This window comes from Anas acuta, chromosome Z (genome assembly GCF_963932015.1).
Source record: "Anas acuta chromosome Z, bAnaAcu1.1, whole genome shotgun sequence".
NCBI lineage: Eukaryota > Metazoa > Chordata > Aves > Anseriformes > Anatidae > Anas > Anas acuta.
Window position 1 is genome coordinate 22,969,129 of NC_089017.1, and position 16,476 is coordinate 22,985,604.

General features: G+C 41.3%; 2 protein-coding genes and 1 long non-coding RNA gene across 3 annotated transcripts in view; 2 read left to right on the plus strand and 1 right to left on the minus strand.

Annotated features, from left to right (window-relative positions):
• Positions 1-223: 223 nt before the first annotated feature.
• LOC137847795 (uncharacterized) lies at positions 224-2,514 on the plus strand. Its single transcript, XR_011091076.1, has 2 exons — positions 224-455; positions 923-2,514. It is a non-coding gene; the product is annotated as an uncharacterized lncRNA (long non-coding RNA).
• A 5,081-nt stretch (positions 2,515-7,595) lies between these two features.
• TMEM252 (transmembrane protein 252) lies at positions 7,596-9,368 on the plus strand. Its single transcript, XM_068666327.1, has 2 exons — positions 7,596-7,914; positions 9,024-9,368. Exons 1-2 carry the CDS (start codon positions 7,640-7,642, stop codon positions 9,280-9,282), a joined length of 534 nt encoding a protein of 177 aa, XP_068522428.1. The 5' UTR covers positions 7,596-7,639; the 3' UTR covers positions 9,283-9,368.
• A 5,138-nt stretch (positions 9,369-14,506) lies between these two features.
• The window catches only part of PGM5 (phosphoglucomutase 5), an 82,473-nt gene continuing 80,503 nt past the window's right edge, over positions 14,507-16,476 (minus strand). The window contains exon 11 of the mRNA XM_068666326.1: positions 14,507-16,096. Within this exon, the coding sequence (XP_068522427.1) occupies positions 16,007-16,096 (90 nt within the window). The 3' untranslated portion in view covers positions 14,507-16,006. The remainder of the gene's footprint in view (positions 16,097-16,476) is intronic.

Sequence of the window (16,476 nt, forward strand, 5' to 3'; positions counted from 1 at the left end):
ACTTTTTACTAGCAGCACTATATGTGACTTGTAATGTGATATTATCTTTGTGGAGAATAGTCAGAGTTGTTAGTGTCACTTATAATCATCAGCTTTGGGCAAAGGGGGAGTTGAGCAGCTTTCTCCTGCTCATCTCTAGAAAGACCTTAGGGTGTCTTCCAAACCAGGCCATTCTATGATTCTATGATTCTAAGATAATGAGCTTAGTGAAGCACATGCTAAACATATGACTATAGTTCTCAAGTCTCCACCCAAATCAAGATAAATGCTACACAAGGGGAGGGAACAGAAAAGCTTAGGATATAAAGGAAAAGAGGAAAGTGTAGAAACTGTGTTAGGAAAAGAGAATTAGGAAAAAATAAGAATGGGGGGTAGAAAGAATAAATTTGAGACCTAGAAGACACAGCCAATGCTCTGTGCTCTTTATCCTCCACCAAGACAGAGATACCTTCTTGGTAAGCTTTGTGCCTTCACTTTTTAGTAAGGAATACCCAGGACAGCATTTTTCTAGTGTTATTATCATATATCAGCACTATTTATTTATCAACAGTAATTTTCAATCTGCTATATCTGTTGCCTTATTAAATACTCGCAACTTTGCAAAACTGTCTTAGCAAAAGTTGTTAGCAGGGCTCTGAAAAAGGTAGATGTTTGACTCTGATAAGCCATTTATCATGAAATATTTTTATCATACGCTATCATTTCATATACAACTGCTTCTTCTGTATTTTACATATTTCAATTAAAATTTCCATATAAGTTTTCCTTTTAAAAATTTCTGATATAAAGAATGTCCATTTAAGAATATTAATAACAATTATGTTTGTGTTACACAAGTTTTATTAAAATCTGTATGATTTCATAACTTTCTTTTTGAGTAGCACAATTCTAGCAACTGGTTTATGTGAAAACTGCCTTACAGGTTTCAACAGGATACAGGATAAGCACTGACCTTTCAAGTGAAATACTGATTGCAAAACAGACACAGTGGTCAAACCGTCCAGTGGAACATCCATTAAGTTCATTCTCAGTTGGACTTCCTAAGAAATGCTTTTTCTGTGTGTGGACTGCTACCTTTTGACCTTGGTCTTCAGCCAGTTCTACTCTGCAACCTTTATGCTGTGTTAGTTATTCCCTTTTCCCACCTGACCCTCATTAACAGCAACTTTCTTCCTGTTTTGTAAGAGAAAAAGGAAATCTGTTCATCCAGCCTGATGCAGCCTAAGGAACTCATTGCCAATAAAACAGCCTCGCTGCAAAACAGTAGGGGAGTAGAAAAAGACCAAGAACAACATAGAAGAAAATTTCAAGTGACAGAAAATTAGAAAATAGAACACTGACTATTAAACTGTTATATGCATAAATTCCAGCCTCTCATCCTCTCTTCCTTCTTCCTTATATGCCTGCTATGTAAGATGCAGTACTTTGCAGTACAGTGTTATGTTCAGGGACAAGATAGCCACAGCTTGCAGACACTGAGTTGACTGATCCCTTGCAGAAACCTCCAAACTTCTACAGCCTGCAAAAATATGAAGACCTGTAAATGTGGAACAGCTGGAGGATCTGCAGATTCCCCTGGCCAACAGCTCCTTTACTACTCCTCCCTTCCCCGCTGCTCCAAGTTTATCAAGCAAACCAGTTCTTCCCCTCTGTGCAATGTGCATAGATTAGCCCCTGCCTTTGGTTCTTTTGGCAGCTATAGAGATTATTTTAACCTTCGTAACTTCTTCATTAGACATCTTTCAGAATATTTCTTCTTGACTCTAGTATAGAAGGGGCATATATCTGAACTCTTAACAGGCTTCATATAGAGCCAGAGTATTACTTCATGACCAGCTTTTTCTATAGCAATTAACCTAGCTTATGTCCACGCAGATAAGATGCTATTGTGCTCAAGTTATAAAATTAAAATATACAGATTAAAAAAAAAAAAACAAAAGCAAGAAGTAAGGGCTGTTTTCATCAACAGTTATTTCAGTGTGTACTATGTGGAAGATGAAAGAAAAGTGTTACAGAAGATATGAATTACAGTAATTACATAAGCTTTGGATAGCAGTCATGAATAGCTAAGTGTTTCTACATGTGGATAGTCTGCAAGATCTGAAATTTCAAAAAACAACAGAAGTAAGGATGATGATTTTGCAAAGTATGTTTAACACATTGGGAGAAAGTGAAAATTATACTGGAAAAATACCATTGTAAATTCATCTAGATCTGCTAGCCTATGGGGAAAAACAAATTGAAGGAAGAACATCCATTAGTATTTGGAACAAGGAAGTACGAAGTAAAGGCGGTCCGGGAAATGACCCTGAGCATGGCTTTGCCCCTCCTGGGCAAGGCAACCTCTGCTTTCGTCTGTCACAACTTCTGGAATGCCTTTGGGAGACTTGAGTCTGTACAACCAGTGGCTGAAAAAGAAAGATACAAATGAAGAGCTCTAAAGATGGAGAGCCCAGTTTTTGTCTCCATTACGATGCTGAGCCTTAAGGATGAAGCATTACCTCAATAGTTTCACTAGTGAAGCATAGCAAAGCACAATGACACATATCTATTATGTTTTGAAGGTGTTTAATTGCCTAAATAAGATGTTTAATTAATTAAAGTGTTTAATTAAACAACTGGATTGTTTAATTAACCTTGCAATGACAAATGGCTCAGTCTCTTGTAGTTGAAAGGTGTCTAGAATCCTAAGCTCCAATTTTATTGAAAATTATGCTCTCATGAGAGAAAATAACTAAAATGAAGATTGAAATGATACAAATTCTTGATTGTTGCCTTTTATATACCCTTTCAAAATAGAGGCCACGTCTCTGGAAATTTTTTTAAGGTGGTTTATTAGCTGGGACAGATAACAACACTGATGCAATAGCTTCTATCTTACTGCTTGATATAAAGTACTGCATCCTGAACATGATGTTCATTTGGTGAAGTTTTTACCACATTGCAGTGGAACTTTCTTGTCCTTCCCCAAACAGTGTGAACCAACTTTCACAGCCACAAGAGAGTACCTGTGTGATAACTGTGGCTGTGGTGGTGGGCACTGACAACTCTGCAAGGGAGGAACAGTCTTCTGAAAGCAACTGGAGCAGGGACAAGCTTTCACCTTACAAATCCTAGCCAGATGTGTCTGCAGAAAGACATCAAGTCAGTAGTTCTTGAGTCTTACGTGATGGCAACTCCTGCCTGGACACATGGCTGAATGTGAATGTGAAATGTCTCACAAGGGCAGAGCAGAGGGGCACAATTCCCTCCCTCCACTTGCTGGCCATCCCTCTGTTGGTGCAGCCCAGGATGCAGCTGGCCTTCTGGGCTGCAAGCACACACTGCTGGCTCGTCGAGCTTTTCATCCACCAGAACACCCAGGTGCTTCTCCGCAGGGCAGCTCTCAGTGAGTTCTTCTCCCAGTCTGTGCTCGTGGCTGGGATTGACCCGACCAAGGTGCAGCACCTTGCACTTGGCCTTGTTGAACCTCATTAGGTTCACATGGGCCCAGTTATGTAGCTTATCCAGGTCCCTTTGGATGGCATCCCTTTCTTCTGTTGTACCAACTGCTCCACTCAGCTTGGTGTCACCTGTAAACTTGCTGAGGGTGTACATGATCCCACGGTCTATATTGTTGATAAAGATATTAAACAGTAACCGTCCCAGGACAGAACCCTGAGGGACACCACTCGTCACCAGCCTCCACCTCGACAGTCATTGACTGCTACTCTTTGGATGTGAACCCCCAAGCCAATTCCTTATCCAGCTAATGGCCCACCCATCAAATCCATATCTCCCCAATGTGGAGATCAGGATGTCATGTGGGACAGCATTAAAGGCCTTGCAGAAGTCCAGGTAGATGACATCAGTTGGTCTTACCTTGACACCTGAAGCAGTCACTCCATCATAGAAGGCCACCAGGTTGGTCAGGCACTGTGAAGCCATTCTGGCTGTCTTGGACCACCCCTTGTCCTACATGTGCCTTAACATTGCCTCCAGGAGGATTCATTCCATGCCCTTGCCAGGCACAGAGGCAAGGCTCACTGGTCTTTAGTTCTCTGGCTCCTCCTTTCTACACTTTACACTTTTTAAAAATGGGAGTGATGTATCCCTTTTTCCAGTGTTCTCCATGTCTGTCATTACCAGTTCACACTTCTCATCTGTCAGAGGGGGGACACTCTCCTTGGTCCTTCTTTTCTGAGCAATGTACCTATAGAAACCCTTCTTGTTATTCATTCCATCCCTTGCCAAGCTCAGTTCCATCTGTGTATGCCCATCCTAGCTTTGAAAAAACTTTAAGATCAGGCTTGTGAGTTTATCTCCAAGGGCTGCTGGAACACAGTTTCCAGAAACTGTGCCGGCACACAGCATGGATGGTGAGAGGCTGGGGGCCCTTCCCACAGTGGTCTAGGCAGATGAACTGAGAGTATGTGGAAAATGGAATTACTATTATTATTATTATTACAGAATAGCTCAGCAAGGGCTAGCACACAGTGCAGAACCCCTTAGATGAATGCACAGGCACAGCTCCTCTGTGTATCTATCAGCGTTCTGCTAAAATGCTGCCCCAACACGATGAAGGGCCTTGCTGTGAGCTGGAGGGTGGATCTCTGTCCTTACTGTGTTCCCAGGAACATGGGATAAGATAGGAAAAGGATAGGATAAGATAAGGGATAAGAAAAGATGCAGACTCTACATCCACAGGCAGGGATTTTAGCCATAGCAGGTGCGGATCACTAAGGGCAGGTGGAGGCTGGAGCAAGCTGGCAGATTTGAAGCAGGATCAGAGCTCCTGACCAGCATGGTGACACAGGCTTGGATCCGGGACAGCTGGGTGAGGACAAGTGCATTCCTGGAGAGGCAACAGGATCTTAGTTTGACCTTTCAGGGACATGCCAAGCATGCAGCACTGAGAACCAGGTTGCTATTGCTATACAAAATCTGCTAACCACTTCCCCAGCCAAAAGGAATGACTAGAAACCTGCAGCAGTGGCACTGAATGAAGCACAAGCTTCAGAGAGGGAGCTGTACCGAGCAGTTATCATTTCTATCCATCCATGAGCAGGCAAGACAATGCATTTCCCATAATACCAGAAGGTTTTTTGCAAGATAACCCAAGCCAGAGAGATAAGAAGATAAACAATACCTGATTCCTGAGTTGCATTAAATTAAAATATAAGAAGGAAAGATTTAACATTGTACAGATAGACATCAGAGGCTCAAGATACCTAGGTGGAACTGTTCAACAGTTTTGTGCATTCAAGGCACTCTGGAGATTCAGTGCATTTGAGCACGTCTGTGAATTGCTACTGCATAAGCTGATCCTGAGATATTAGTCTGTGATGTCCTCACACCAGAGATTCAAAAGAGGATTATCAGCCTAATAAATCACTAGGGAAATAATTTCCTTGTCAGCATAATTAAACAGAGAAAACACAGTACATGAAACTATGTGCGGCCATGAGTTTCAGGAAACTATGTGTAAAAATGAGTTTTGGACACCCAGATCATAAAAAAAAAAATCAACTGGCAACAGAAAACATGTCCAGAAGGACTTGTGAGAAGGCACTGGAGAGTGGGAAGCACTTGGCTCGCTTCACCTGGTTTATCACATCAGCCCCAGGATCGTTGGCACTTGCTCATGCCCTTATTGGCTTTGAAGGAGGCACTGCTCTTTTCCAGAGCTGTGCAGGTGGCTGCAGCAGGCTGTACAGGGTATGGGATTATTTCAGCTTTGGCACAGCTGTGCTCTGAAAGGAAGTCTGCCCCAAGTGACTTTTCACTTTTGTTGTGATTTAAGAGTGGTCCACCCCAGAAAAATCCTGTCCAGTGATGACTTTTTTACAGGGTTCGTTCTTTGTGTTGACCTTTTGATAGACCCTCAAGCTACAAAGTCTTCACAGACCTTCTGAAAACTAAAGAAGCACTGATGGTAGTAGGAGCTCGAATTAATTGCACCTTATCAGAATGCATGGCAGCTTTGCACCAGCTGCTGTTCCTTGTGGTTTGTTGTAAATGACATTTGGACAAAGCTAGGGTAGAAAATTGCAGTGCTAGTAGAGCAGACATGAAATGCCACATGAGATACCGTAGAGCTTTTATGAGAGGTAATGTGAGGCTGCGTGCCATGGTGAGACAAAGATGACCGGGTACATCCAGGACTCCTGGATGGACAGAAATATCCTCAGAGGCCAGTCTCCTCCTGGCCAGTAGAAGACAGGGATCTTGAGTGCCCCCCTGGAAGAGCCTGTGAAGAGCTCCCCCACCAGAGCTGCAGGAATCTCACCAGCAGCAGGAGCTGGAGCCCTTCTTGTCCTGACAAAATTCTTGTAATTAGCTTTCATTACCCATACATAACCTGTTGCATAGTTTATCATGCAGCAGCTCTTGCATTAAACTCAGTAATACCGTAAAGATTTTAGTCTGAGGCTATTTTTTTGGACCAGTCCTCTGCTCTGCTTTGCTCACTGACTGCAATAGAGATTTTACTACACAGCTGGGCATGGTCAGATTAATCTCTCCACTGAGGAAAATATTTAAAATGATAATTGATAATGTTACAAATAAGGTATCATTAATAGACAAGTGAGGTTCTGATTATGGAGTTTGTTATCTCCTGTCAAAAATTAGTAAGTATACTCTCCAGGGGAGAATCCATGGATTCGGCTAATTCCAAAAACTAATTTTTGTATTGGAGGTAGCAGTACTTAGACCTAAAATCTGTGTTGGCATTTCTGACATAGATATATATATACACACACACACATATACACATATATACATATACATGTATATGTATATATATATATCAGTAAGCATCTCTATGAATTTTACATGTTTCATTATATTCAGAAAATAAGTCTAGGTGTTTCTGCACAGGTTTAAGAACGGAACCTTTTGAAAATCAGTTAGAAAGTCAATAAAAATTGAAGGAAGAAAGAAGACAAGCCAAGAAAAAGGAACGATCTTACAATTTAAATTACAAACAAATTATGAGATTTTCTGTATGCCTATGTCATTTTTTTTACATTATACAGTCTGTTTTTTCTATTTTCATTTTATATGATATGTTCATTGATGATATCAGGTTGCAAACTAGAAATCTATCCTTTTTTCAAAGGACTGCTAAAAATATCAAGGCAGTTGAATAACCTGTCAAAGAAAAAAAAAAAAAAAAAGATCAAATTCCACTGGGATATAAAATGTATGATTATGAAAGAAGTATGTTTTCCCTTCAAACTTTTAAGGTGAAGTTATGAGCAGTGTTTTGTGTTGCTTTCTTCTTCATTAGGACAGATGGATATGGAGGTTGTCCTTCATAAGCCAGCAAAGTGTATAAACCATTGCATATTGTAGCATGTAATGAACACAGCAGTCCAGTAAGCGCTCCAGAGATAACAGTGGCAAAGAACTGGTGCTGGAAGTTTCTGTTTCTTTCCTGTTAGTAGGTTTCAGATAACAAATTAATCTCAAAAGAGATTATGAGTATCTTAAAGAGTTAATGAGTATCTTAAAATTGTCTGCTTCTTGTAATTGTCCAAAGGCCAATTGATCCTGAAGTGTATAAAACACTGATGCGTGAAGATGAGAAGCAGAGCTGAGACAGCCAGCAAACAAACAACACACGGGAGCTCAGTGCTGTGTCTCTGGGCAAAAGATGAAGTTCGTTTTTTGCTTCATTCGTGTTTCTGTGCTTTTGCTCAGTTTCTCCATCATTTGTCTGGGAGTCCTTTGCATTTACACCAGTTCCTCTGTGTGCAGATGCGGGAACAACAAGCTGGTTGTTTATTTCCTGCTAGCTGTGGGGCTCTTGCTCCTCGTGGCTGGTGTTTTCTGGAGCACAGTCCACGAAGCCATGAAATACAGGGGCCTCAGCAGCATCTTCATGAGAAATCCCAGCCTTAGAGACCTCCGTGTCAGCACCATAGACAGGTATGTGTTACAGTACTGGTACCAATGAACTGGGAGAGGCAGGGGGGGACAGATGCTGTTTTTTAAATGTACTCTGAGAAGAAAAAAACAATACAAAGTTTTCATCCAAAATAATAATAATTAAAAAAAAAAAAAAAAATCCATTGAGGGAAATTTTACTTTACTTTTTTTTTTTTTTTTTTTAAACGGACATCAATCTGTGTAACGCACACCAGTGAATAATGTAAGGCTTATTTTTGAAAACAGGACAGGTTGCCCAGAATGGTGCAAATCCATTCATGGGGAGAGCAGGTGCAACTGCACTGACATCTGTGGAGACCCTGCAGGAGCATCTCTAGTTTCACCCCACAAGACAGCTCAGGATGTGCTGCTGCAGGCTGTGTTCTCACAGTGCTTGTTCCAGCCACATTGCTCAATGGTGTGTGCAACAAGCTCCCCATATGGTCCTAGCTAATGTTTTCTTGCATAACTGTCCCTGCTATTTCTGAGCAGAGTCTGGTGCTCTGAGAGAGAGAGTTTCTTAAACTGGTTGGTGCGAGGCCTGACAAAGTTTTTAACAGGGTCACTGCATACAGATTACTTTCCCCAGACTGTTGTGGAAACCACATCAGAAACACTGGCAATGGGTGCTCTGAAAGCACTCTGGGTACAACATTTGGCACATTTTGGTGAGATAAGCAGGAACACACAATGCAGACTTTAAAAGTGTGGAAAACAATGATAATTGTAATAATAAATAAGTTACTAATTTAACTTACTCCAGACAGTGACCTCTTTTTTTTTTTTTTTTTTTCCAAATCAAGCTTTTCTCTGGCACTTGCTGAAATACTTACATGTGTAAGAGTCTGTATGCCAGGGGTGGGAACTCACATGGTGAAGGTTCTTGTTTCTCTGAATTTTGTGTTTTAATAAAAGATTTTGGAAAAGGACATAGGTAATGACCCCAGCTCTTTTGTGCTTACGTATTGCACTGATCCAGCCCTGCTTAGGTTTCTACTTACAGCTTAAGCTTCAGCTAAATTCTGGAATTACGGCAGACCTCACCAAGCTCCCTGAGACAAATCGTGTTTCACCTCAGTGTACTTCATGTTGGCTTGCTGTGTTTTCAGGCCGGACTTCTACCCCCCGTCCTATGAGGACAGCACAGATCCTGCAAAGCAGACCTTCCCGTTGCCAGCAGTCTCCACTCCGAAGGAGCAAGAAGTCATCAACATCCCCCCGCCGCTGTACAGCGAGTGCAGTGCAGTGTCCTCCAGTGAAAATATCGAGGGAGAGCAGCCCCCACCCTATGAATTGGCTGCTGGCCAGGACTCGAGCCCAGGGAGGGACCCAAATCCTGGTGCACCCACACAAGAACATGTTTGCTGACAGCGTGGAAGCTGCCAAGGGACCTTGGAGAGAGCGGGGGAAACCTGGACGGAGCTATGTGTTGGTGCTGCCTGACACCATACCACAAAGCTGCCCCGGAAAAGCACTGATCATCCTGGTGTTTGGGTGAATTTGGAGGGGTTTCAAAGCAGCAGGAGGGTCTCTGTCCTGCAGGGGTTTGCTGAGTGAGGAGGTGCCTCCTGTCATGGTCACGGTGCTCGTTCAGCTGGGAACAGACACCCGAGCATGACGTCCTGTGTGGCCACTTGGCCTGCGGGGCTCAGAGATGCCACAGCACTTATAAGAGCAAACGAGCTGTCCACAGCATTCAGAAAACCAGTCGATAAGGTGTGCATGAGAGATGTATTCACTGTTACTGCACAGCCTGAGGGAAGCCCCTGCTGGGGGCTGCTGCTCCCCTGGTGCATCGAGGACAGACCCCATCCCTCCCCCTGGGCATGAGGGTTTGCTGCTCTGATGATCTGTGCCTTAAAATGCTGCGTGAAATTGCAGATTCTTTGGGAAGAAATGTAACAGTAAATGGGTCTGAGAGCTAGAGTTTGTCCCTGTAAAGGTCAGTTGGAAATCATCTGTTGGTTTCATTGAAACTATAATAACAGTGCCATTTTAAAGCTTGATACCAAAGCAGTTCTACCCAAAAGGTACAATGGGCTTTGCTGATGAATCTTTGATGTCTGAGATTTTCAGCCTGATACAGAAATATGCATGCAAGAGTACTAAACTTACAAAATCAAATGATATACTGTGTTGCTCCATTGAGAATCATACTCAACAGGAAAATAAATAAATAAATAAATAAAGATCCCACTGCTTACTATATTTTTTTTTTTTTAATGGCCAGAAATGAAAAGCCCAACTAGCTATTGCCATTTTCATAAAAACTCCTAATGTTTTTCTGCCTCTCAGGCAACAGAGGTAGTCTTGAGATAGAAACTGTTGCACTGTGTCTTAGAAAAGTCAACCTCACAGGTAATACAAGTCATTTCCTATGCTGCTAGGTGGATGCTAGTGATGGAGCTTTGTGCTGCTATCCATCTTAAAATGTCTTCTGCCTCACGAGGAGTTTTGGCTGAAAGTCCTCATCTGTGTTTTTCTAACATTAGCTGACTTGCAAAATGTATTAACTCCTGAGCTTTTGTATGGAATTTTTAACATTTGCAGTAATTGAGTATTTTTGTAGCACATGTCTTTGAAGTTACTTGTTTTACTTCCGGGTAATAATAGCAGGTATTTTACTACTGAATTCATGAATAAATTTGTATTTAAAACTAACCTTGTCATGTATTTGCCTATAAGATACAAGGTGTTCATGATTCAAGAAAACCACACAGTAGGAAACCTTAGTACACATCCTACCTGCTACAGGGACAACACTCATTATGCCCACAACTCCTCAAATAGAATGGACAGTTGTGGCAGGAAAATCTGCTCAGGCTCATTCCTCCGAGCCGTCTCTAAACACAGTTGCTTCCGCTGCTGCTTACTCAAGAGCTGTGAGAGCTAGAAAGAGGGTCCTGTATCCTGTTTCTGATAAAAGTGGCCTTGTGGTTAGAAAAAGAGTACCGGAAAGAGGACAGGCTTGGACTCATCCTTCCTCTGCTACATGGTTCCTTCCTTCCGCAAGATCACAGACAAAAGTTTGCATCCAGTCCTCTGTAGTCTGTAATGCCAGGTACAAGAAAAATGTTACAGAGGTTCACCCATTGGACATTCAACAGTGACTATAACCGGAGCCTTGTTTTTGGTTGCAAAAGCAGCAAATCAGAAGAGCTTCCAGATGCCCGGATGCCACAAGATAAGAAGTTTAACTTTATGTTTGCATTTATATTAGAAATACAAACCATGTTGTTGGTGGTGATAATGGCTAAGTCCAGAGAAGTGAGGAATTTTTTCTTCCAAAGAACTTCATCTCTTATGGGAAGGGCCTGTAAACCTTCACTTGATGTAAGGAGAAAGGAAATCAGGACAAAACGATGTGGAGAAACTGTAGGGAGAGGAAAATCCATGCAAGGCACGTGGAGGAAAAGGAATGTGTTAAAACAAACAGATATTTTTAAAAAGTCTCTGAGATAGATAGAAGCAGACAAAAAATTCTATCATTATGCAGAGACTTTGCAAAGTTACTGAGAAGCTGCACAGCACAGTAAAAGCTAGAACACTGCATGTTATTTCCAAAACATCTGGAGTGAGGATGTCATGTGTCAAGTGACCTTGATACGGTCAGTCCGACATTCAATTTACATCCTGTAAAAACTGAGACACTAAAAGGAAGTGCACAAGAGGTGGAAGCAGGGACAGGTAACCACATGGAATAAGAAATGCTGTCTGATCATGGGATGTGTGTACTGTGCTGAAAAAGCTGGGCCATGCCTTTACAAGGCCAGCCTTTGTTATCTTTTGGAAGGTTGTGGTTGCTGGGAGAGCTTCCTGAGGACTGGAGGAGATCAAAGGTCACTCCTGCCTTCAGAAATGGACAGGCTGGAGAACTGGCCTGACAGAAACCTCAAGAACTTCCGTGAAGGGAAATTCAAAGTCCTGCCTTTAGCGAAGAATGATCCCTGGCACCAGTACATGCTGGAGCCAGTGGACTGCTATGCAGCTTTACAGACAAGGACCTTTGGGTCATGATGGACAACAAGTTGACCACTCATCAGTAATTCACCCTCATAGCAAGGATGACCAATGGCACTCTGAGCAGCATTAGGAAAAGCATCACCAGCAGGTCAAGGTTGGTGACCTTTCCTCTCTGCTCAGTACTGATGAGACACATCCTGGAGTGCTAGATCCAGATGGGCTCCTCAGTGCAATGGAGACATGGACGTACTGGAGCATATCCAGCAAAAAGGCCACAAATATCATTAAGAGATTGGAGCATTTGTCTTATGAAGAGAGACTGAGTGAGCTGGGAGTGTTCAGCCTGGAGAAAGTTTAGGGGGATCTTGCCAATACTTATAAGTACCTGATGGGAGACGAAGAAAATGGAGCTCTTCTCAGTGATGCCTGATGACAGCATGAAGCAATAGTCACAAATTAATACACACAGAACTCCATCACAACAGTCAAGAAAGTTTCTGTTTGCCTATTTTACTGTGGCAGTGGTCAAACACTTGAACAGGTTGCCAAGAGAGGTTGTGGAGTCTCCTCCTTTGGAGACAGTCAACGCTGGACTGGACACAGCTCTGGGCAACCTGCTCCTCCTGGCCCTGCGCTCAGCCAAGGGGTGGACTGGGTGATCCTATTTCTGATGGACTTGATAGTCCCTACCAACCTCAATGATTCTGTGAGTCTAATGAGCACTGCTGCCATCCAAGTTGTCTCTGAACACCACGTGCTTTTCATCCTGCCACTAACTTTTACATTGCTCCCAAGGGAAAATGCAACAACCATTCAGCCGTGCTAGGTAGTAAATCTGCTTGTATTTTATGACTTAGCTCATACCACATGATGCTGAAGAGCAGATGCTAGTAGTATGTACAGCAAACAGCTACGACCGTGCTCATCCCCTGAGACTGCTCAAAACAATCTGTTGCTTCCAGTCACATGTGCACTACACTCTCCTATTGTTTTCAGTAATTCATTCTTAGCTATTGTGATTTGTAAACTGTTAAAGTTATGTCAGCCACCATTTTATACTGTTCCAAAGTTGGCTTTATTTCCCCACTGTGTAGACTATTTATCTTAGATCATGACAGTAATTACTACAATACACTGTCAATAAATGGATGAGATTACAGACAATTTTCTTTAATATTGTATATTATTATATAATTCTTAAATTATGCTCCCTTGTATCTATTTCCTTTCTCTCTCTTTCCATCCCTCAAGCCCATTGTTGTGCTATTAGCATTTTTCATCATCTATCTGTTTTCAGTAGAATCCAGCAATCTGTGCTTTCTTAGTCCTCTCCTTCTACCTGCTGCTCTTTATTCACGGGACCCACCCAAGCCCCATCTTGGTTAGCCCTCTGCTAATATACCTTGAAATAGTTTTTCTCACTGATGTCTGTGAACTCCTCCCTCTCTAGTGTGTTGCCAGTATATCTTCCTATCAATGGATACAGAAAAAATCTTGTTTTTGAAGACAGAATTACTGTACATGTCAATGCTAGCACAATCACAGTCAAACAACATGGGAACCTTGCAATTTCCAGACCTGATAAAACTGCTAATTCAATAATAGCAACAGAGGGTCTAGGTCTCCATCAAAAACCTCAGACACTGTGATAAGGCAGATATTATTAATAATAGTTTTCTCTCTGCTAGATTTATACATGTATACTGTTTTAGGAGCCTTGTATCTTTGTGTAAACACATGTATGTTGCTTCTTTTCCTCATAACAACATCCAACCATTCATCTCTTACATGAATAAGTAAAAGACCTGAGCAAACACAGCACACTTTGAGATAATGGCTACAGTCCTTCCCCAGAGACATTAAAGATATACACTGTACTTCAGCCTTACAAAGTTTTATGCATCTTCTTGTCCAGAAAAGCAATTTGTTATGTTTTATCAATATTGCCAATCATCATTAAAAAGGGGCGGTGAGTGGATTTGGGATTAGGCTGGTTTTGCTCAACAGTTATTCCAAGTCACACACAGTCTTTTTCTCCATTTCAGTACTGAGGCAAAACTGTTTCAGAACAAAGTCAGTACTGAACTTTTGAAACATACCCTTTGTTCACAAAGGCTGCCTTCACAAAAGCAGACTGCCATCTACTGCAGCTAGTGCTCCAGTAACTTTCTGATAAAAGCATAAGTATGATCAGACCACCATGTGATCAAAAATGATTACATTTTCAGAGAACATGTAAGAGATTTTAGAAGTTCTTGGACTGTCTCTGTCAGAACATCCATCCACGCAGCACAGTAATTTGAATTTAAGTGTCATAATCTAGAGTATGTCTATGCTTGACCACCTGTAATACACTACAGTTAGGAACTCACTAGCCTACACCTAGAGGATTTTGATTTATAGGAAAACTGAAAGAATAGTTAAACAATTCTTCTCTAAAGATGACAATTCTTACATTCAAAAGATGTCCAAAGTATGTGAGAATGCCATGGTCTTCTCCAAAAAAAGGTCTGTAGAAAAAGAACTGAAGCCTTACAATTTCTTTTGGCTTACCGGAACACTTAAGGTGAGATGCTCTGTGAAAACATGAGTGCCTCATCTGTTTAGAGTCAATTAAGTAGATAGCATATTTGTATTAAAGACAGTTTTATTAGGATGCTTGAAAGTGCAGTGTGTCTTGTTAACAATTGCATATTAAGACAGAAATACAGCATACCTCTTTATTGTGTACTCAGTGTCATAGAAATTTTTTGACAGAAGTGTTGAAAGAAATCAAAACAATTTCATTTGCTGCAATGTCATATAAATTGCACTAAAATTTGACAACCACAATGAATTGAAACACACTGCAGAGGCAAGTTGCACAAAGCCACCTTGACAAATGATACAAGTGACCACACTGTTCCCAAGGAAGCAAAGCTTTCAAACAAGTCACATGCATAAAGTGTTTGTGTTCTTATTCAGAGCACAGTACTGTAGCTAGAACTGCCATATCACTTCACAAGCAGAAAAATGCTGATGTCTGTATCCCCAGTGTCCTTCTCAGATTTATGCCAGGTCATCTCTTCTCTCTTTGTGCTCCCCAACATTTTATTTCATAATCTACTGGAACACAGAATCTAACAAAAGCTGAGTCCAGCTGGTGTATCAAACAAGTTATTTCTATTTAATTCATTAGCGTTTGTTTTCATTTCCTCTTCACTACACAATTGACTTACCACTTTGTGGTAAGTAGAATGTCACTGCTCCAAAGACTTAAAAAACTTCCATAATAACTTCATGAAAAACTGCTGAACTTTCAATGTTTACCTTTCAAACACAGTAAGCACCAATATCATCTGCTGACATGAGGAATACTGCAAAAGACAGCCAAAATTCCACACCCAACATATTGCTGGAAGGACACGATCAGCTTCCATAGCACAACTGCCTCCCTCTGGAGGTAAAAAAAGAGTCTCAAAATTCAGGAAGATGTAAAGGCACAGGTCACATTGATATGCTTTAAAAGAAGGGTAAAAAAATATATAGGATGACCCTTTCTTTAGGAGCATGTGCAAGTGTGTACACAGCACTGCTGCCAGCGTGTATTTGTGAGCAATGGGAGAGACTGGTGAGGAGAAGTGGTGTCAGGTTAGGAAACACACCCTTTGCAAAGTTTAATATAAAGCTCTTAAGCCCCAGACTTGCTTTGTATGTCTCCATAAAGCAACCATAAGGTGACAAGGTTCACAAACAATATTCACCAAACATGTCTGTGCTTTGCAACCTCTCCTCCTCTCTCCTTAACTGAAATTCCCCCAACCTTTACAATAGCATTCAAAAATAAGCAGTTTGCCTTTTCTGTAACATTGCTGGCAACATTTGAGAGTTAAGGCCTTTTCTGTGGTTATATTGCTATCTGAAATAAAGATATTGCAGGTAAAACAAAGAAGTCAATACACGACTGTCTTTGGAGATCGATGCAACTGAATATGCTCAATATCATATTGAATTTTTCTTCCCACCTCCCTCTATCCCCACAAAAAGTTTTAAAATCATACAAGGCACAAACAGCTAAAATGTTTCAGCAAGGTCCCGTCTCTTCCTTGCTGTTCCTCCTTTGGCCCTGGTTTAACAATCCTCTGTGGCTTCAGGTGATGACAGTGGGTCCCTTTCGCCCTGTCCTCTCATGAATCTGAGAAATTTTCAGTGCGATTGCTATAAGAGGACTCAGCACAGCCTGAAGAGGAAGAAATGCAATGGATTACATAGAGAAGAAATATCAAGAGACAACTTGTATTTATGTATTCCCCTCTTTACTGTAACGTTATATAATAGTAAATTATTAAGTGCAATTATAACAAAAAAACTTATGCATTTACACTGTGTTGTACTTGATACACCACAATATCATGTCATTTTGTGAAGTGTTACACTGTAAATACCTAAGAGGCGCATAAAAGAGAAACCAGTAAATATACCAAAATGGCAGTGTCTCAGTGTGACAGGAACCATGGAGCTCTTCTGAAATCTGCTGTACAAAACAGTTTAGAAATAACATATGTTGAATTATTTCTGTTCTGACGAGTGATGTATTAAACAGGATAAAAGCCACAGAAG